Here is a 23,611-nt window from a genome sequence, read left to right on the forward strand (position 1 = left end):
TTACAAAGATTATAGATGGGATTTTAATCCAATAAATAAAAGTTAGATTACAGAAGGAATTTGACCATCAGGATAGAAGAAAACAGATTAGCTGATCAGATTACCAAAAGAGTAAATGCAATTTTAGGCTTAAACTTATCAAAGGTTACAGAGCAAAAGTGAGCCAGTAAAGCTACAATTCTAGGCACCACAATTCAGGAAGATTTTAGTAAGCAGAACAGTCCCAGAAGAAAGCTTCAGGATCAAGGATCAAGATGAAATTTAGAGAAAAGACCTTGTCATTCAACAAGCATTTAAATGCTTAATATGTGCTAGGTACCGTCTAAGTGCTAAGAATACAAAGAAAAGGTTAAAAACAATCCCAGTGATAGGAAAGCTATGTGTGTGTGTGTATATGTGTGTATGTGTCTATATATATATAAAATAACAAGGATATAAATATATCCTTGCTTAACTATAACCTGCTTGGGAGAGAGGGGAGGGATGAAAGGGATAAAAAAAGAATAAAAACTATGCACAGCAGAGAACAAAAGAACAATCTACAAAGAAGTAAAGAAAAGATGGACACTCACTCATGAATGTTGTGTAATTTCTACCATTATATATCTTTTCTTGAATTGGTAATTTATTGTTATATATTTTTAATCCTCCCTGATGTTCTGTTGGACATATGACAATGTTTTGTTTTGTTTTGTCTTCCTTTTCTGTTTTTTTTTTAAATAAAATAAAAATATATTCATCAATTAAAAAAAAACAATAGGGCAGACAACAGGCAAAACAACTGAACATACACAAGATATACAGTGGAAATATGCAACGTAAATTTCAGGGGGATGTCAAGAAAAGACTTCTGGCAGAAGATAGGATTTGAGTCATGGCTCAAAGTAAGCATGAGGAAGCAGAGTTAAGAAGGTAAAGCATTCCAAGCATGAGACACAGCCAGTACAGAGATGGAAACTGAAATGTTGTGCTCGAGAACAGTAAGAAGGATGGTATTACATGGATCGTAGAATATTACAATAAGCAGAATGGGAAAGCATGTAGGAAAGAATCAGGTTGTATAGGGGTATTATGTCTATCTTTGAAGAAATAGGGAGCCGCTGGAATTTAATAAGTATACTGGGGCGGGGGCATTGTGCTGAAAAGGCAGGGTCAGGCCTGCACCCTAGGAAGTTCCACTGTACTGGATTAGGAGAGAAAAGCATCCAAGTATAAGGTGATGAGAGTCCACATCAGGGCAATGGCTGTGTGTGGAAAGGAGACGTCGGTGAGATGCTGTGAAAGCAGAAATGATAAGAATGCACTATGAAGAGTGAGCATCAGGGTGAGTATCAGTGTGGAGTCAAGGTTGACACTCAGGTTATGGTACCTTTTATAGTAGTAATAGGAAAATTCAGAAAAGGGAAGACTTGGAAGTTAAATGATTTCTGTTTTAAACATAATGACTACAGTATAGGATATCCAGTTCAAACAGGACTGGTCAGAAGAGAGCTAGATATAAATTCACCTGCAAATCATCTCATCAGAGATCAGACTTGAATCCATGGAAGCTGAGAAGATCAACTTCAGAAAAGAGTTATTTAAAGACTTACATAAACTTATGCTAAGGGAAGTGAGCAGAAACCAAGAGTGGATTTGCTCAAGAGAAAAGTCCATGCAATAATGATTGGAACAATAGGGAAAGAGCTTGGAAGTCAGAAATCTTGTCCTTGTGTAACAAAGGAAAATTCAATTCCCTTTTCAGGGCTTTAGCCTTCCTCATCTGCAAAATGCAGGAGCTGGATCAGATGACCTCTAGGGTTCCTTCCAACTTTAAAATACTTTATTTGTGGAAATATGCACAGAAGAACTGCACATGTTTAACATATATTGAGTTACTTGCCATGGGGGGGGGGGGGGAGCGGGGGGGGGAGGGAGGAAGAGAAGGAGAAAAAAATTTGCAACACAAGGTTTTGCAAAAAAATATTGAAAACTACCTGCACATTATGTTTTGAAAACAAAAGGCTTTAAAAAAAAGAAAAGACATACCTGGGTTTCTTTTCCAATTGAAAGATAAATAGCAAGTATTTAAATAGCACTTAAGTTTTGCAGAGTACTTTACATAATATGTTATATCATTTGCTCTACCTAATAACTATTATTACTCCTGTTTAACTGAAACTGAGCTAGGTTAAATGACTTGTCTTAGGTTCAAGTGCTATTAAATGTCTGAGTTAGGATTGAAATCATGTGTTCTTTATTCCAAGTTTAGCACAGAAAACTGGCATGTGATGAGTGAATTAGGAAAGAGACAACAATCATTTGTTTTGATACCATAGCATTTTCCAAGTCACTGAAGTGAAAATGCATTTCTATAGGGATGGATATATAAAACATTTTTTAAGAATTATGATTTCTTTTAACTCTCCCAATAGTCTGCATACATTTTTATTGCTACAACTTAATAGAGTATCTTTTCCTACTATGGATGTGACTCAAGCTCTTGAAAACTAAATTTGTTGTTTGGTATTAAAATTGAAGAATTTAAACCAAAACATGCCTTTGTGTTTTAAGTATATTTCCTACCTCCATTCCTGCCCTCAATCTCTTTACTTTCTCATCCCCTTTGGTGGTGATCTGTGAGACAAGAGATAACCTTCTGGAGTCAAAGCTAATAGACCTACCAAAAAGTTTTCTTTGGAAGTGGAGTTGGATGGACAGGACTTGTGGTAAATGAGTCCATCGTACAACCTTTTTATTTTCATTGGAAAACACTTTATATTGTGAGGGCATGTCTCTTATTTCATAATTAAAGCTATTTTATTAAAAAAATTATCATGCTATGATATTATAAATAATATAGAAACTTCAGCTTAACATAAGGAAAACTAACAACTGGAGCTCTCCAAAAATGGAAAAAACTGCTTTGGGAGAATAGATTCCCTCACATTAGAGGTGGAGGGAATCCCCTCTTCAAACAAAGATTCGATAACTAATTGCCATTATGTTGTAGAGGGAAATCTTATTAGGGTATATATGGAACTTTTCTCCACTTTCCTGAGTGTGCACAAACGCTTAAGAAACAAGATTTCACAAATCCCATCCATACCCTCATGGCTCACTTTAAGTCTCAGTTGTTCCATGAAGCATTTACAAACTATCAAAGTCTGTATGCCAAATGTGAAAAACAATAAGGCATGAAAGGCTGTGATATGCAAATCCAAGAGTTGGGTTAAAATTTCAGATTTTGGCCTTGTCCCACACCCTTTGGCAGACTCAGTATTTCTGAAAACACATCTTCATGACCAGTTGTTTTAATCGTCAACAGTTTTTTTGTTGAAGATAATTTCAAAGAGAAAAACAATTTGTTTCAATGATATATACTAATGGATCCCTGTTCTTTCATCCTAATAGTACCAAATGCCCAAAAGTCAACTCAATTCTTTTTCTACACAGTAGAACAAGTAAATGAAAAGAGGATTCAGTTTGGAATAAAAAAGACCAGAGTATTGAGTCTCAGCTCTATTGTCTACTAGTCATGTCAATTGATCTCTCAGAGTCTCCGGCTTTCAAATCTGCAAAAGACTTTTTTATCTCAAAAACTGTTGTGAAGATCAGATGACATGCCCTATTTCTCTATATGGATCCCAAATGAAAAGATAGGTATCAAAGGTGGCAGGGTGGGGGATGAGGGAGGAGAGAACTAAAGGGAAATAGATGACAGACAGATAGACCACACACCTGCACATGCACACACACATATACTTTACCCCTGGGGAGAATTAATATCCAAGATCTCAGAGAAGAGTAGCTAAATTCAAGTTTCATAGAAAGCCCAGTCACCGAGATATGAAAAATAAATGCCCATTCTGAGTAACAAGGGCAACAATTTTTAAAGCTGATTGCTGATTCCTGGCAAAAGGTGGCTCTTTTGAGAAGAAAAAAAATACTATACAGGCTCTAAGATAAACTTTAAGCTGCAGGCTTCTAGGAAGCCTCTAAACAGCACGCATTACTAAGGTAGTCACAGAAGCATAAGAAATAAAAGGTACAAGATTATCTAGCTCAAATTAATTTTACAGGAAAACAAAAAAACAAAAAACTGAGGCAGTAAGAAGCAAACTGATTAACCTCAAATCAAACAGGTATTAAGTAGAGGAGCTAGGATTATAACCAAGGCCACTTTCCCAAAGCTTGAATAAACTTCTATTATTCAACATCAACAACTCCTGGCAGGGATCAGAAATTCAAAAAATCTAGTTTTGGGTATGAGCATAAGGAGAAATCAAATGATAAAAGAAGAGAAAGTCAGGTATGAGTAGAACCTCAGAGGTGTCAGTCAGGTTCTGCCAACTAAAAAAAAAATAGCTGATAATAATAGCTAATACTTGTATAAGACTGGAAAAGGACATTATACACATCATTTGAGTCTCATGAGTTCTCACAATGAACCACTATGGTAGGTATTTCAGTTATAACTGCCATTTGACAAATAAAGAAACTGAAGGTCTGAGAGGTGAGTCCCCACTATTACAAAGCTGATAATGGTCAGAGACTAGTCTGCTTTTAAAGAGTCCAAGACTTAAATCCAGCATTCTTTCCAATAAAAAAAGGAGTTCTCACAATTTTTTGGTCTCCAGGTCCTTTATACACTTAAAAAATTATTGAGCAAAAGCATTTATGTGGGTTTTATCTACTGGAAATTAAAATTGATAAAATATTTATTCAGTCATGAAAAATAACAATAAACTCATTTCTTATTAACATAAATAACTTATGAAATGTAAATACTTTCCAAAACAAATCTGATCTCACAGAGAAGGGTAAGATACCTGAGAGTAAGGTTATTGTTATCCCTATTTTACAGCTGAGGCAAATAGTTTAAGCAACTTGCCCAGGTTATTGCCCAGGGTAACATATAACATAACTACAACATATCTGAAGCCAATTTGAATTCAAATTTTCCAGACATCAGGCTCTGCCTCTAAACTATCTCCAAAAAATGATAAGTATTTTAATAGGCAAATAAATTTTTGTACTACTATGAAAACTGTTTTGACCTCAAGGATTTCTGAAATGGAATCCAATTCTCCCTGTGCAACAAAAAAACTATTCGGTTCTGCACACATATATTGTATCTAGGATATACTGTAACCTATTCAACATGTAAAGGACTGCTTGCCATCTGGGGGAGGAGGTGGAGGGAGGGGGGGAAAAATCAAAACAGAAGTGAGTGCAAGGGATAATGCTGTAAAAAATTATCCTGGCATGGGTTCTGTCAATAAAAAGTTATTTAAAAAAAAAAAAGGATTTCTGAAATGGTACTGAACCTCCCCAGAGCTCTTGGACCATACTCTAAGAATATAAGTTCATTAGAACTATATCATGAGGTCTCATAATAGTCATACTTATACAGTTATTTGACCACAATACTACAGCAGTAGACTAGAGTAGAAAATAGGGACCTCAGCAGTCTTTCTATTGTGCAATGTTACATGAGCTGAATGAAGTGAAATAAAAGAAAAAGCAGAAGAGAAATCTATAATCATGAAAAAGCTGCCTCAGGTTTCAGCAAGAAGGCAATGGAGGACCCACACTTAACACCACATACCAAGATAAAATCAAAATGGGTCCATGACCTAGGCATAAAGAACGAGATTATAAACAAATTAGAGGAACATAGGATAGTTTATCTCTCAGACTTGTGGAGGAGAAAGAAATTTGTGACCAAAGATGAACTAGAGACCATTACTGATCACAAAATAGAAAATTTTGATTACATCAAATTAAAAAGCCTTTGTACAAACAAAACTAATGCAAACAAGATTAGAAGGGAAGCAACAAACTGGGAAAACATCTTCACAGTTAAAGGTTCTGATAAAGGCCTTATTTCTAAAATATATAGAGAACTGACTCAAATTTATAAGAAATCAAGCCATTCTCCAATTGATAAATGGTCAAAGGATATGAACAATTTTCAGAGGATGAAATTGAAACTATTACCACTCATATGAAAGAGTGTTCCAAATCATTATTGATCAGAGAAATGCAAATTAAGACAACTCTGAGATACCACTACACACCTGTCAGATTGGCTAAGATGACAGGAAAAAATAATGATGAATGTTGGAGGGGATGCGGGAAAACTGGGACACTAATGCATTGTTGGTGGAGTTGTGAAAGAATCCAACCATTCTGGAGAGCAATCTGGAATTATGCCCAAAAAATTATCAAATTGTGCATAACCTTTGATCCAGCAGTGTTTCTATTGGGCTTATATCCCAAAGAAATACTAAAGAAGGGAAAGGGACCTGTATGTGCCAAAATGTTTGTAGCAGCCCTATTTGTAGTGGCTAGAAACTGGAAAATGAATGGATGCCCATCAATTGGAGAATGGCTGGGTAAATTGTGGTATATGAATGTTATGGAATATTATTGTTCTGTAAGAAATGACCAGCAGGATGAATACAGAGAGGACTGGCGAGACTTACATGAACTGATGCTAAGTGAAATGAGCAGAACCAGGAGATCATTATACACTTCGACAACGATATTGTATGAGACATATTTTGATGGAAGTGGATTTCTTTGACAAAGAGACCTAACTAAGTTTCAATTGATAAATGACGGACATAAGCAGCTACACCCAAAGAATGAACACTGGGAAACAAATGTGAACTATCTGCATTTTAGTTTTTCTTCCCGGGTTATTTATACCTTCTGAATCCAATTCTCCCTATGCAACAAGAGAACTGTTCGGTTCTGCAAACATATATTGTATCTAGGATATACTGCAACATATCCAACATATAAAGGACTGCTTGCCATCTAGGAGAGGGGGTGGAGGGAGGGAGGGGGAAAAAAAATCGGAAAAGAAACAAGTGCAAGGAATAATGTTGTCATTATAAAGTAATCATTAAATTAAAAAAAAAAAAAAAAAAACAAAGATACTAAAAAAGGGAAAGGGACCTGTATGTGCCAAAATGTTTGTAGTGGCTAGAAACTGGAAAATGAATGGATGCCCATCAATTGGAGAATGGCTGGGTAAATTGTGGTATATGAATGTTATGGAATATTATTGCTCTGTAAGGAATGACCAGCAGGATGAATACAGAGAGGCTTAGAGAGACCTACATAGACTGATGATAAGTGAGATGAGCAGAACCAGGAGATCATTATACACTTCGACAACGATATTGTATGAGGATGTATTCTGATGGAAGTGGATTTCTATGACAAAGAGACCTAACTGAGTTTCAATGGATAAATGATGGACAGAAACAGCTACACCCAAAGAAGGAACACTGGGAAATGAATGTGAACTATTTGCATTTTTGATTTTCTTCCCAAGTTATTTTTACCTTCTGAATCCAATTCTCCCTGTGCAGCGGGAGAACTATTCGGTTCTGCAAATATGTATTGTATCTAGGATATACTGCAACATATTTAACATATATAGGACTGCTTGCCATCTTGGGGGGGGGGGGGGGGAGGGAGGGGAAAAAACGAAACATAAGCGAGTGCAAGGGATAATGTTGTAAAAAAATTATCCTGGCATGGATTCTGTCAATACAAAGTTATTATTAAATAAAATAAAATTTAAATTTAAAAAAAAAAAAAAGAAGGCAATGGAAACTGAAATAGAAGTGATCTGGAAGTAATAAAAGTACTGTGCTACTTCAATCTTTACAAGATGCTAGTCATCATGAAAGCTGATTATCATTGCTCTGAGTAGAGTCTAATAGGGGAAGAGAAGCTGAATCAGCTCAGGAACAGTTTCAGTCTTCATCTTGTCATCATCCCTGGTGTTTTAAAAATGGGAAATCACTAGAGAAATTACATATATATATTTCCCTATATGTCACTGTTACTTACTCTGGTGTTCAATGTCTGCCTCCTAAAGTAGGCATGAAGAATATGGGGAATACATATAAAGCATGATTTTTGGATTTCAAAAAATATTAGGTGACAATATGAAATACACAAAATCACATTAGATTAGGATGAAATAACTTCTGCTTCCACTTTTCCTAGAGCCCTGACCACATTAGTAACTAAGGCTTTCAAAATTTATCACTACCTAACTCAAGAGGGTTTTGTGAAATAACTAATAATTCAAAGGAAATAACTAATGCTCTATTTGAAAGACTAATGGAAAAGCAGCTGTTAGGGAAGAGGAAAGGTAGAAGAAGCTAAGAAAAGAAGGGAGAACTGAAACTATAACCATGAACTTTACTCCTAGGGCAAATTTCTACATAGATCTTGCTTAAGGTTTTCATTGGAGAAATAAGATAAATCTAATTAACAAACTACTAAAAATCAAATCCCCATTCGCCTATCGGGTAACATAAACAGAAAGTTTAAAAATAGTTACTAATTCCTCAAAAGAAAGAAATCCTAATCAATCAGCCATTTGACCAACAATAAATATCAAGGATTTACCGTATGCCAGGTACTGTGCTAAACACTAGAGATACAAAGAAAGACAAAAAAATACAACACCTGCCCTCAAAGACTGTATATTCTAATGGGGAAGACAACACATATACAATTAGGTACAAACATACATACAGAGTAGATGAGGGTTATATGAAAGAAGGCATTAGCAACTGGGGACACTGGGAAAATCTCAAGCAGAAGTCCATTTTGAGTTAAGTTTAGAAATCAAGGAAACAAAGACAGGAGTGGGGAAGAACAAAGCATTCCAGGCATGGGAGGACATCAAAGGGAGAGAGATGGGGTATTGTGTTAAAAAAAACTTCCAAGTAGGCCCATGTTGCTGAATTGTGCAGTGTGTGAAGGGAAGTAAAGTATAAGACTGGGAAAGACAGAAGGGGATAGGGAAGTTATTCAGATTATGAAGAGTTTTAAAGGTCAAAGAGAAGACTTTTTATTTGATTATGGCAGTGGTCACTCTGCGGGTGATACGGTCAGACTACACTTTAGAAATATGATCTTGGCAACTGATGGCCTGGTGTGGGGTCAGATTTGAGGCCCAGCAATAGTTAAGAAAGTTTTTGCACTAGTCCAGATATAATAAAGGCCTTCACCAGAGTGGCACCCATGTGAGTAGAAAACAGGCTGTATGTAAGAAATTGGTTGTAGAAATGACAAGATTTAGTAACAGATTTGTGGGAAGAATGGGGTAAAGTAACAGGAGCTGTTCGGTGGCACTAAAACCAGAATTGACGCTCCTTCAGCTTTTTATAAAAGTAGAACACAACCAGCAATATGTAGCCATCTCAAAACAGATTACTAACACGCTATAAGCTAGTTAAAACTGAGAAATGAATAGAAGCTCCTTAAAGGCAGTTTTTGTCTTTGTATCTCCAGCACAATGCTGGCACAGAGTAAGTCTTATTTGTTGAATTGAACTGAATCAGGCCCATGCAGTTAGTATGCTGAATTTTGGTTAATTTCTCTTCTGCTAGACACCACGATTCAAACAATGTACCCAACTACAGCAGAATAATTGAATTTACCCATGAACAAGGTGGGGAATATGACTTTTTCTTGCCTAAGAAAAGAAAAAAGGAAACAATTTATGTAAATAGCAACACATAAATTATTTTCATATTATTCATAAAAATTAACACCTGCAAATGTGAATAAGCTCCAAAAGAAATTAGATTGTTTAAAGACCATTGTCTGACATAACACATTGCGTTTCCTTCCTAGCATCACACTTAAGCAGTTATCAAATGGCAATCTGATTTTGCTTTATTTTGATTTTAATTAAATTGTTTTTTGTACTATTATGAACTTGACAATCATTTTGGGGGTCAAAGAAAATAGGAAATGATGATTCTAAATGAAACTATAAATCTCTATTACACACAGGTTGGGACATTAAAAGTACACAATCAACACAGTATATAAAAGCTATAATATAGCAGCAGTTCCAAAACTGCTTTGTTAATGTAGTTCTTTCTAAACTTCCTTCAGCTTCTTTTGTTCTTTTATAATAACTCTCCCTTGTAACAAATACAATCAAACAAAGCAAATCTACACAATAAGTGTGGCCATTTATTTTTTTCTGTGTCACAGCCAACTGTTTTAATTGCTTAGATCATCAATAAGTTGTATAATCCAAGCAAAGGGCAGAGGAAAACCCCAGGGATGTTTTAAGGCTAGTATACCTATGTAAGTGAAAGCCTAGAATACCTGGCAAGTTTTTGAGGAAGAATTCAGTGGCAGAACATAAACTCTTTTAGTTAAATGAGACATTAGGGAAGAACTAAGTCATTGGCAGGAAGGAGAACTGTGGGGGAGGGGGAGGAGAGATAGTGATTAATGTGGATATGACAATATACACATTATGGATTTATGAATTAATAATAGTGAAGCCCTCATTTAGCCAAAATCTTCAAATAACTAGAATTATTCTACAATCTGGTAAATTAATGCATACTTTAAAAAGTTTACTTCCAGGATGTGCTCTAGGATCAATATAAATATAGCATACAAATACTAAACTTTTTATATCTAACCATACCATACAAAACAACAACCTTCATGAAGATGTCTCAGTATATAATACTGAATCATCAAATTAAAGGTTATTATCGGGCCATATTTGTTTTTACAAATGAATTTTTTTTTTTTTTTTAGTTTTATCTTATAATAACTTTTTATTGACAGAACCCATGCCAGGGTAATTTTTACAACATTATCCCTTGCACTCACTTCTGTTCCGATTTTCCCCTCCCTCCCTCCCTCCCTTCCTCCACCCCTTCCCCTAGATAGCAAGCAGTCCTATATATGTTAAATATGTTGCAGTATATCCTAGATACAATATATATATGCAGAACCGAACAGTTCTCTTGCTGCACAGGGAGAATTGGATTCAGAAGGTAAAAATAACCCGGGAAGAAAAAACAAAAATACAAATAGTTTACATTCATTTCCCAGTGTTTTTTCTTTGGGTGTAGCTGCTTCTGTCCATCATTGATCAATTGAAATTGAGTTAGATCTCTTTGTCAAAGAAATCTACTTCCATCAGAATACATCCTCATACAGTATCGTTGTTGATGTATATAATGATCTCTTGGTTCTGCTCATTTCACTTAGCATCAGTTCATTTAAGTCTCTCCAAGCCTCTTTGTATTCAACCTGCTGGTCATTTCTTACAGAACAATAATATTCCATAATATTCATATACCACACCCAACCATTCTCCAATTGATGGGCATCCATTCAAATTTCCAGTTTCTAGCCACTACAAACAGGGCTGCCACAAACATTTTGGTACATACAGGTCCCTTTCCCTTCTTTAGTATTTCTTTAGGATATAAGCCCAGAAGTAACACTGATGGATCAAAGGATATGCACAGTTTGATAACTTTTTGGGTATAATTCCAGATTAATCTCCAGAATGGTTGGATTCGTTCACAACTCCACCAACAATGCATCAGTGTCCCCGTTTTCCCGCATCCCTTCCAACATTCATCATTATTTTTTCCTGTCATCTTAGCCAATCTGACAGGTATGTGGTAGTATCTCAGAGCTGTCTTAATTTGCATTTCTGTGATCAATAGTGATTTGGAACACTCTTTCATGTGAGTGGTAATAGTTTCAATTTCATCATCTGAAAATTGTCTGTTGATATCTTTTGACCGTTTATCAATTGGAGAATGCCTTGATTTCTTATAAATTAGAGTCAGTTCTCTATATATTTTGGAAATGAGGCCTTTATCAGAACCTTTAACTATGAAGATGTTTTCCCAGTTTGTTGCTTCCCTTCTAATCTTGTCTGCATTAGTTTTGTTTGTACAAAGGCTTTTTAATTTGATATAATCAAAATTTTCTATTTTGTGATCAGTAATGGTCTCAAGTTCATCTTTGGTCACAAATTTCTTTCTCTTCCACAAGTCTGAGAGATAAACTATCCTATGTTCCTCTAATTTATTTATAATCTCATTCTTTATGCCAAAATCATGGACCCATTTTGATCTTATCTTGGTATACGGTGTTAAGTGTGGGTCCATGCCTAATTTCTGCCATACTAATTTCCAGTTATCCCAGCAATTCTTATCAAATAATGAATTCTTATCCCAAAAGTTAGAATCTTTGGGTTTGTCAAACACTAGATTGTTATAGTTGACTATTTTGTCTTGTGAACCTAACCTATCCCATGGATCAACTAATCTATTTCTTAGACAGGCTGAAATTAAAAGAGGTTCTAAGCCTTAATTAACCAAAACATTCAATTAGACAAATACCTTACTTATCAGGATATTAACTACAATATCCTAATTCTAATTTGTTCTTAAAGAGATAGAACAACAGACTTCATACACACTTCTTTTGGCAGAGTAAGTAATAAGTAAATGTCTGAAAACTAATTTTAAAAAATTTCCAACTGACATAATTTCGAAAATGTAATCTGAACTGCCTTCAGAAAAACTCTGGCACTCAGATGTCACCAAAAAAATTCATTTGAGAATAAGAAAACTTTTCAAATTACATATTTGACAATAAAAAAAAGATCATGTTCTAATTTTTTTTAAAACATTCTTTAAATAAAATATTTAATGCTTTACCAAAATGCTGTTGACTCCCAGTGGGAAATAAAAGGTCTTTTAAGACTTTTCGGTCTCCTAAAATTAGGGATAGGGCAGCTAGGTGGTGTAATGAGTCTAGATCTGGAATCACTCATCTTCCCAAGTTCAACTGTGACCTCACGCACTTATTAGATGTGTGACCCTGGATAAATCACTTTAACCCTGTTCGCCTCAGTCTTCTCATCTGTAAAATGAGCTAAAGAAAGATAGCTCCTGTACCTTTGCTGAGAAAACCCCAATAAAGAAAGAAACTGAAAAAAGACTGAACAACAAAATTAGGGATAGGAACAGACCTGTGTTTATTCATGTAGGGAACTACCAGGCAAGGAAAACCTATCTACTAAAGCTAATCTGTACCCTCTTGGTGCAGTCTCAGAGTTACTTAGAGGATTGAGAAGCTAAGCCACTTCTCCAAGGTTACACTTACATGTCAAAGGAAGAACTTGAATCCAAGGTCTTCTGGACTTAAAAGCTCACTTCACCGTTTTATTTTTTTAAATAGCTTTTTATTTATAAAACATATGCATGGGTAATTTTTTTCAACAATGACCTTTGCAAAACCTTCTGTTCCAACTTTTCCCCTCTTTCTCCCTACTTCTTTCCCTTCCCCTAGATCGCAGGTAGTCTAATACATGTTAAATACGATAAAGTATATGTTAAATCCAATATATGTATATATATATATATATTTATACAGTTATCTTGCCGCACAAGAAAAATCAGATCTAGAAAGAAAGAAAAAAACCTGAGAAGGAAAACATAAATGCAAGCAAACAATAACAGAAAGAGTGAAAATGCTATGTTGTGGTCCATACTCAGCTTTGGGTATAGACAGTTCTCGTCATCAATGAACAAGTGGAACTGGTTTGAATCATCTCATTGTTGAAGAGAGCCACATTCATCAGAGCTGATCATTGTATAATCTTCTTGTTGTCGTGCATAATGATCTCCTGTTTTACAATTCTGTCCCTCAAAAAATCAGTGAGAGACCCCCTATTCCCTTATAAATAGGGGATCAAGTTTCTTCCCTCATTCCCTTCCTCCCTCTCTTCCTTCTTTCCTTCCTGTTCCCTAGAAGCAAAGCTCAACTTACAAATGTGCAAAAAAGCAAAAAGAACCCTGATCACAGAAGACTACTATGGCAACAAGGATGAGAACACAAACCCAGAAGTACACAGCTAGGACAAAATGCCAACATGTGAAGCCTCAAAAAGGAATATATGTTGGTCTCAAACTCAAAAGATTCTCTTGGAATAGCTCAAAAAGGATTTTAAAAATCAGGGGGAAAAAACGAGAGTGATGCAGAAGAATTATGAAAAAAGTCAATAGCTTAGAAAAGGAACACAATAATTGGCTTAAGGAAACAACTCCTTTGAAAAACAGGATGGCCAAAAGGGAGAAAAAGGGAACAAAACGATTTTTGAAAAAATGAAATTGGAGGGATACCTAGAGGGCATCAACCCTATAGTCAGGAGGACCTGACAAAAAAATAAATAAAATTGGACAAATGGAAAAGAAGGTAAAAAATATAATTTAAGAAAATAATTCATTAAAAATTAGAATTGGACAAGTGGAAGAGAATGACAATGAGACATCAATAATCAATCAAACAAAATCAAAATAATAGAAGAAAATGTAAAATATCTTATTAGAGAAACAACTAACCTGAAAAAAAAGATCCAGGAGAGAGAATTTATGAATTATTGGGTTACCTGAAAGCCAGAATCCAAAAAAGAAGAAAGGAGAAAGAAGAAGAAAGAAGCAACAACAGCAGCAGCAGAAGAACAACAACAAGCAGAAGCAGAAGAAGCAGCAGCAGCAGAATGAACAAGGGAGGGAGGGAGAAAGGAAGGGAGGAAGGGAGGGAGGAAGGGAGGAAGAGAGGAAGAAAAGGAGGGAGGAAGGAAGGAAGGAAGGAAGGAAGGAAGGAAGGAAGGAAGGAAGGAAGGGAATGAGGAAGGAAGGGAGGGAGGAAGTGTGATGACCGCATTTAAAATCAGCCAGTCAGGAATTCAGGTTAAGGGAAAAATCTTCAATCTTTATTGAAGAAGAGGAGAAGAAGGATTGGATAACAATATGGGCAGACAGGAAGCCAGCTAGCAGAGGAGGTTTGGAGGTGAAGGGTGGTTGCAATAGCAACGCGAGCAGCTGTGATAAGATGCCAGCCAGCAGTCTCTCCTTCCGATTCATGTTCCACTCCCCTGCCTCCACCCACCAAAATCGTCATTTCCTATACAACACATCAGGACTTGCACAAAGAGTGGGCGGGGCCATTCTTTCTCCAAGCTTATATATTAATAGAGTGTGGTCCAATTACTATTTAGCCTCACGTGCTTGGGACCTTCAGTACATCAACTCAAGCTTCAGCCCATTACAAGGAAGGGAGGGAGGGAGGGAGAAAAGGAAGAAAGAAAGGAAGAAAGGAAGAAAGGGATGGAGGGAGGGAAGGAAGGAAGGAGGAAGGAAAGAAGGAAGTAAGGAAGGGAGGGAGGGAAGAAACTTGGTCAACATCTTTTAAGTAATCATCAAAGAAAACTGCCTCAATATCCTAAAACCGGAGGATAAAATAGTCACCAGAAAAAGCCACTGATTCCTCCTAAAATGAAAACTCCAAGGAATATTGTAGCTAAATCCCAGAATTATCAGGTCAAGGAGAAAATACAGCAATCAAGCATAAAGAAACAATTCATATATTGAGGAGCCACAGTCAGGATTATCCAGGACCTAGCAGCTTCCATATTAAAGAATCAGAGGGCCTGGAATATAATATTCCAGAAGGTAAAGGAGCTTGGATTACAACCAAGAATCAACTACCTAGGAAAAGTTGAGCACTATCAGAGGAACAGATAGACATTTCAATGAAACAGGAGATTTTCAATCATTTCTGATAAAAAAAAAAAAATAAAGACCAAAGCTGAACAGAAAATGTGATCTTCAAATATAAGATTCAAGAAAAGCATAAAAAGATAAACAGGAAAGAAAAAAAAAAAATGCTATTTTAAAGGTCAAGCTTCCCTACATGGGAAAATGATACTTGTAACTCTTAAGAACTCTTTTCTTTATTAGATTTGAACCTTAATCTCATAAGAATTTAGTCAAAGAAGGAGTAACACATACTCAACTGGGTACAGAAATTTAGAGAACGGGGGGGGGGGGGAAGAAGGGGGAATAATAGGGGGGGGAGGTAAGAAAAGGAAGACAAATAGAAGGGAGGGCAGATTGAAGGAAGTGGGAATCAAAAGCAAAACACTGGTAAGGAGGAAAAGGGTAAAAAGGAGAGGAAAAAAGTATAAATGGAGAAAAATATGATGGTGGGAAATATAGAGCTAGTAATCATAACAGTTCACAGGTCAATGGGATGAACTTTCCCATAAAACAGAAGCGAGTAGTATAGAAGATTAAAAGCTGTAACCCTACAATATGTTATTTACAAGAAATACATTTAAAGCAGAAAGATACACACAAACTAAAGATAAAAGACTAATGCAAAATATTATACTTCAGCTGAAGTTAAAAAAAAAAAGCAGGGGTAGCAACTGATTTCAGACAAAGCAAAACTAAAAATAGATCTAATTAAAAGATAAGAAAGGAAATTACATTTTGTTCGAGGGAGCCATAAATAATAAAAGTCATATCAATACTAAACATATATGCACCAAGTGGTATAGCATTCAAATTCTTTGAGAAGTGAGTTACAGAAAGAAATTATATCAAAACTATATCTATACCACTAGTGATGGATTTCAATCTCCCTCTCTCAGAAATAGATAAATCTAACCACAAAACAAAGAAGAAAAAAGTTAGGAGGTAAAGAGAATCTTTAAAAAGTTAGATATGATAGAACTCTGGAGAAAACTGAATGAAGATAGAAAAGAATGTATGATTTTCTCAGCAGTATATGGCATTTATCAAAAAACTGATCATATGTCAGGGCATTAAAAACCTCACAATCAAATGTAGAAAGGCAGAAATATTAAATGCATCTTTTTCAGATCATGACAAAATTAAAATTACATATAATAAAGGGCTATAGAAAAACAAAAATTAATTGGAAACTAATCCTAAACAATGGGTGGGTCAAACAATAAATTACAGAAATTATCAGTAAGTTTATCCAAGAGAATGACAATAATGAGACAACCCACCAAAAGAGTCAAAGCAGCTCTTAAGGGAAATTTTATATCTCTAGATGCTTATATGATTTCTAGAGAAAGAGGAGATCAAGGAATTGAGTGTACAATTAAGAAAGCTAAGGGGGAAAAAAAAACAAATTAAAAATCCCCAATTAAATACCAAATTAAAAATTCTGAAAATAAAAAGACCAATTAATAAAATAGAAAGAAAACTACTGAACTAGTAAATAAAACTAAAAGCTGGTTTTATGGAAAAACAACAACAAAATAGATAAACTTGATTAATTTGGTTAGAAAAAGTGTTAGAATCCTTACAAAGTGTTAAGTCATTAGAGCTGATAGAAACAGTGCTTATGTATTACACCTTTGGAGTTCACACCTTTGGGAGAATTCACACATTAGAGCTCACACCTTTAAGAGAGTTTACACATTAGAGCTCACACACTGGAGTTCACAAGTACCTGAGATTCACAAAGTTAACTTTGTAACTTTGTGAATTCACACCTCCCATAATCCCACTCTCCGAGGAGGAGTCAACCTTTAAGTTTACACCTCTAAAAGAACATAAAAAGAGCTGAGTTAGTGAAGTCAATTGAAAACGACTGAAAGCCAGAAGTCAGACAATTCGGGAGATTGACAAATTAAAGACTACAGTCGGGCAGAATGAAGGATTCGGAGGAATAGGACCAAGATTCAGAGGGAGCTGGAGGTGACAAAGGACAAGCTGCAAGAGCTCTTGGAACCAAGCAGAGAGACAGGCCTCTAAGAAAACTAACCAAGCTATTTTGGAAGAGACAATAAAAGACTGTACTTAAACCCCTAGCTGTGTTTGAGGTGATTATTACTTTGAACTGAGACTAAGGCTGCCTCCAGAAAACCTCCCCAAGAAACCTGCTCTCCCAGAGAACCGTCATACATTCTAGAAAAAGAAGAGAATGCCACAAAAGAAAAAAAACCAAATTACTAGTTTCATTTCAAAAGGAAGAGAGAGAACTCATCACCAAATGAAGAAGAAATTAAAGTAATAATTAGGAGCTATTTTGCCCAACTAATAAATCTGACAATAAAATTGAAATGGATGAATATTTACAAAAATATAAATTGGTCAGATTTACAAAGGTAAGAAATAAAATGCTTAAATAATCCCATTTAAAAAAAGAAATTGAACAAGTCATCAATGAACTCCCTAAGAAAAAAATTTCAAGGGCTAGATGGATTTACAAATGAATATTACAAAACATTTAAAGAATTAATTTCAATATACTATATTAACTATTTGGAAAAGTAGGAAAAAAAAAAAGGAGTCCTACAAAATTCCTTTTATAATAGATATGTGCTGATACCTAAAGTGCTGATAGCCAAAGCAGAGAAAAAAAATTACAAACCAATTTCCCTAATTGATGCAAATTTTTTTTAACAAAATATGAACAAAGAGATTACAGCAATTTATCGCCAGGATAAAACATTATGACCAAGTATGAGTGATACCAGGAATGAAGGATCAGGAAAACTATCAGCATAATTAACTTGCTCAATAAACAAACTAACAAAAAACAAATGATGCAGAAAAAAGCATTTAACAAACCAAAACACTTATTCCTAATAAAAACACAAAAGAACATAGAATAAAGAAAGTTTTCCTTAAAATGATAAGCAGTATCTATCTAAAACCATCAGCAAGCATCAGAGTGAAACAAGAATGTGCATTATCATCCCTAAAATGTTAGCTTTTTCAATAAGAGAAGAAAAAGAAATTGAAGGAATTAAGAATAGACAATGAGGAAACAAAACTACTACTTCTTTAACGGATGATATGTCATATTTGGAAAATCCTAAAGAATCAAATAAAAACTATTTGAAACAATTACAATTTTAGAAAAGTCGCAGGATACAAACCCACATAAATCATCAGCATTTAGAAATGCTGTTGGTAGACCAACAAAATTGGTAGAAATTTCTACTGACAAAGTTCAGCAGCAAGAGATAGAGAAATATCATTTAAGAAAATTGTAGACAATATAAAATATTTGGGAATCTATCCGTCAAGACAAATCCAGAAACTATATGAATAGCATTACAAAACACTTTTCACACAAATAAATTCAGGTTTATACAACTGGGAAAATATCAATTATTCACAGGTAAGTTTAGAATCCTTACAAAGTGATAATCAGTTGCCTAATTTAGCATGGTACTTAGCAAATCCTCTAGCTCACTAATGTATTTAAGTACTCATTGGAGTTCACACTTTTGGGAGCTTCACAAGTCAGAAACCCACAATCCCACTCTCTCAGAGAAATCAACCTTTGGCTTCACACCTCCCATAATCCCACTCTCAGAGGAGGAGTCAACTTTTGAGAGAGCATAAAAACAGCTGAGCTCAGTCAGGAAAGTCAGTTGAAAAGATTCAGAGTATCTCAGTTGGAGATTGAGAAGCCAAGAGTCGGAGTTGAGGCAGAGGCTAGAAGCAAAGTACTAGCAACAAGAGCTCCCAGGCCCAAGGAAAGAGATAAGACTTGGAAGGAGAAAATAAACGTTTGGATTTTATCAACTGGCTGCATTTGAGGTGATTATTACTTTGAACAGAAACTAAGGCTGCCTCCAGAAAACCTCCCCAAGAAACCTGCTCCCACAGAACCATCATATTATACAAAAGAAGAAAACACCACAGGTAAGCTGAGCTAATATAATAAAAATGACAATTCTATCTAAATTAATCTACTTATTCAATGCCATACTAATCAAACTGCCAAAAAATTATTTCAAAGAGCTAGAAAAAAATAGTAACAAAATTCATCTGAGAAAAACAAAAGATCAAGAATATCAAGGGAATTAATGAAAATATAAAAAGTAAAGTGGCCTAGTCATACGACACCTAAAACTATAAAAGCAACAGTCATCCAATCTACTTGGTATGGGGTAACAAATAGAGTGGTAGATCAGTAGAATAGGTTAGGTTCACAAGACACAATAGTCACTGATCATAGTAACATAGTGTTTGATAAATCCAAAGACAGTTTCTGGAATAAGAACTCATTATCCAGCAAAAACTGCTGGGAAAATTGGAAAATAATATGGCAGAAACTAGACACAGAACAACTTATCATAATCTATATCAAAATAAGGTCAGAATGTCTGAACAAGGAAAAAGGAAGCAAATTTAACAGCTGCTAGAGAAGTGTTTTGAATTACTTTGTGGGGAGAGGGAAATGGAAAGGTCTGGACAACAGAACATGGAAGCTGACATGTTAGAAAGGTTATAGAATGGCAGGTCTTCGAAATCATTCAGTCTAATCAAAGTACCACCTATAAAAATAGGCATCAAGGATCATCTTTAGAAAAATGTCCTCTAGACTGCTTGCCATCTGGGGGAGGGGGTGGAGGGAGGGGAAAAATCGGAACAGAAGTGAGTGCAAGGGATAATGCTGTAAAAAATTACCCTGGCATGGATTCTATCAATAAAAAGTTATTTTTAAAAAAATGTCCTCTAGATAAGCTGGTATAGATTATTTTGACAACTCATTAGCTTTTCCCACTGAGATTCAAATGTACAATTAAGTCTTTAAATCTCTTGGTTTATTTTTTAAATCACAAACAATTCAAATAAAATAAAACCCTAAATTTTTAATACTTTTCCAAAGCTAGCATATGACATATATTAAATGGAATAAGCGAACCTCAGGTTCACTAAAGCTAGAGAGGGTATCCTCTTGATCAAAAGAAGCATCAGACAACCATCTGGCCTTTACATGAGTTCTCCTGGCCCATTTAGAAACACAATGACCATCTAACATAGATTTATCTTTCTTCATGTTTCTAACTAGCCTTATTTTCTTAGCCATAAATTCAATGACCTGAAAAAGGGACAGAGAATAAACAAATAAAGCTTCCAACTTATAGAAGGATCAGAGCTCCAAAGATTTATTTATAGGTCAGGTGTTCAGAGCAAGGAACACATTTTCCCACAGGAAATATTTTAACTGGTAGTTAAGATTCCTAAGCCAATCCACAAAAATATTTTCAGTCCATAACATGATTACAATAACATCATACTGTGCTAATACACACAATTAGTATACTGATCCCCCCAAACCAACACTTAAGATATTACTTCTATGTGAAAATAAATTAGTTCCACACAAGATCTTCTTTCATATTTCCAACATCCACCTCCTCCTCTCCCTCCCATTAAATTGTTAGTATATTTCCTACAACTAAAGAGAACTATAAATGAGAACAGAGGATTCTAGCCTGCATCTAATTTAATTTCTCTTCATCCTGAGAGGAATACAAATTAGTAAGTCATTAAGATAACAATGCATTTGATGAGTGAAGGTATGGTTTAAATTGGTTTCCCTGGAAGAGTATTAAATTAACAGGTTTGACAGAATTCATGACTCAATATGGAGAAAAAATAACTGATTTATACAAGTTAATTTGACATTACTAGGTAAAAATCCAATGTATCTTTTAGATAATTTCCAACATGTATAAAGGATGCTCCTTTATTTTCTCCAAGCCTTTATGCAAAGATTAGAGTTAAAATATGGCCACATTCTTTAAGTCTGTCTGAAAAATTACCCACATATTGTCAAGGAGAATGTTTCCACCAAGAAACTCCAGGAAAGATATAAAAATTATTTAATATTTTAGCAATAAGATTATTAAATCTAATGATGTGTGCTTTGAAAAGAAAATGGCCCTTAATCAAATAGTATCAATTAGTAGCAATAGTTGGCTGGCTCCAGAGTCAAATTTTCTAAGGCAAAGATAATGAAGATACTCAATTATATATTTTTGTATAAATAAAAAAGCTATTTTTACAATGGGCTTAAATACATTTGGGGTTAACATAGTTTATACATTTATTATAGATAATAAGCAAAACAAGAATTGCAAGTCCCCTTAAAAGTCTATGAAATCTTCTAGTAACTAATATTTTGCTTTCATAGGGAAAATGGGAGAAAAGAACTTCCTAAGTTAGTTATATTAGTGATAGAGATGAAATGGCTCAAAAGCTACAAAATCAGAGGTGCCCTTAAAAGTACTGACTTCTTTCAGTTTGCCCAAAGTTTTTTCTTTGTGAGTCAACAAGAATACAGTTACCTTGAAAATGGGTTCCAAGATTTGGTGAGAGGCCCAAAAGGGATTAAGAATTAATTCTATTCTAATCCAGCTGATAATATGTAATAATATAATACACATAATACACAACCTCAGGAGAAGTAGATTAATAAGTTTCTAACTGGTTTATGCTTTCTGGATTTGTACAATGCAGTGTATGTAGTTTATGTTCAAGTACATCAAGTTTTACTAAATGCACTTGGTCATTTATTAACTTTTCCTAATAGCTTACTCAAAAAAATTAATTCCCATGTTCTTTGGGACTTACCCTTTATCAAAGAAAGATGTATGCCCTGAACGAGAGAACTTTGTGCTGTTACTATTCACCAGGCCACAAGTAACATTCCCTGAAATATAAGATTTCCGTGATGCTTGATCCTTTGCAAAATTCCTGCAAGCAGCTAATTTGGATTCTAAAGCCTAAATAAAAAAGAAAGAATAATTCACTTGTCAAAATAGTATCTGCAAATAAGAATCTTAGATAATTGACACCATTCTCCCATTTTATAATAAAGGCTATCTAAATAACTTAGAAAACTAGGGTTATAACCAAACAATCAGCTAATAAAATATACTCGTTTGTAAGGAGCTCAAAACACTTTATAAACTTAAAATTCTATGAAGGAGGATGTCACCCTACCAAACAATTAATAAAAATTCTAACACAAAAGTGGTAAAGCCAGGAATGGATCTCAGTTTTCCCAGTTCTCTATTTAGCCTTCAACTCAACAGAATATGTATTTTTTAATATGGGAATGATAATAAAAATTTTAACAATATCCAAACATTTCCCCTGGCTCTTAAAAATTTAACTAGCTCTTCAGATTATACATGTAGAGAATAAAAGAACTGGAATCTAAATCAATCTTCTGACTTGGTGATCTTTAAAGTACAACTTCTAAAATAAAAAGAATATCTATTTTGCACAAAACTAACAAAGTTTTGGTAATATTGCTAGGCTTTATTGTATAATTTCTATCTCATATTTCATGACTATAATTAAAATGTTCAGATAAAAAGTAACTACTGGTTTAGTTCTCATATAGCCCCTAAAAATCCCATGTCTTTCTGCCAAACTGGAGAAGCCAATGGTAAAGTTAGCATGTTAACAACATGATCTATCTTATTACTCCCATTTCGTGTATGGGCAAATAAGGCACAGAGGAAAAGAGAAAGAATAATTCTTGCAATAAATAATATGACTCTAGAGGCCTATATACACAAGCATAGTATAATATTTCACAAATACATAACACTTTAAGGTTTACAAGGCACTCACAACTATTAAAGGTATTTTATTCATAAAAATAATTAAACTATTGATTTGAGAAATTTGCATTTCATGTTTAAATATTTTATTTATTCCCCAATTACATATAAGGATCATTTTTAATATTCATTAAAAAAATATTTTAAGTTCCAAACCTCTCTCACCTTTCCCTTCCATGAGACAATAAGCAATTCGATATAGGTTATTCATGTGCATTCATGTAAAGCATATTTCCATATTGTGAATTCCATAATGTGTCTGAGTGCAGACTGAAGTATAATATTTTTTATTTTATTTTTTCATTTTTTTTTTCCTTTTGGGTCTATGTCTTCTTTCACATCATGGAATTCATAATCACATGAACAATTAAGTCAGATTGATTGTATCTTGCTAAAAAAAACAAAACAGAAATGTGGAATTGGTTTTCTATTAAAAAGTCTAGGTGCCACATTCTATGGTTTTTCAGTTTTGTCTAAACTTTCTTAATAGTAAGAAGGGTTCCTTTCTATTCTTTGTTTCCAATATAATACAGATTAACTACA

General features: G+C 34.6%; 1 protein-coding gene across 7 annotated transcripts in view; it reads right to left on the bottom strand.

Moving 5' to 3' along the window:
* NDEL1 (nudE neurodevelopment protein 1 like 1) overlaps positions 1-23,611 on the bottom strand; it is a 97,112-nt gene that overhangs the window by 10,866 nt on the left and 62,635 nt on the right. For 4 of the 7 annotated variants that reach the window (XM_051995710.1, XM_051995708.1, XM_051995709.1 and 1 more), the window contains one exon: positions 22,068-22,219. In XM_051995710.1, the coding sequence (XP_051851670.1) occupies positions 22,068-22,219 (152 nt within the window). Of the gene's footprint in view, positions 1-9,461; positions 9,497-21,781; positions 21,843-22,062; positions 22,220-23,233; positions 23,460-23,611 lie in introns of those variants that run through there. The other 3 variants (XM_051995714.1, XM_051995712.1, XR_007953414.1) reach the window with 3 other exon arrangements.

The sequence above is a fragment of the Antechinus flavipes genome, chromosome 4, assembly GCF_016432865.1.
Source record: "Antechinus flavipes isolate AdamAnt ecotype Samford, QLD, Australia chromosome 4, AdamAnt_v2, whole genome shotgun sequence".
Classification (NCBI taxonomy): domain Eukaryota; kingdom Metazoa; phylum Chordata; class Mammalia; order Dasyuromorphia; family Dasyuridae; genus Antechinus; species Antechinus flavipes.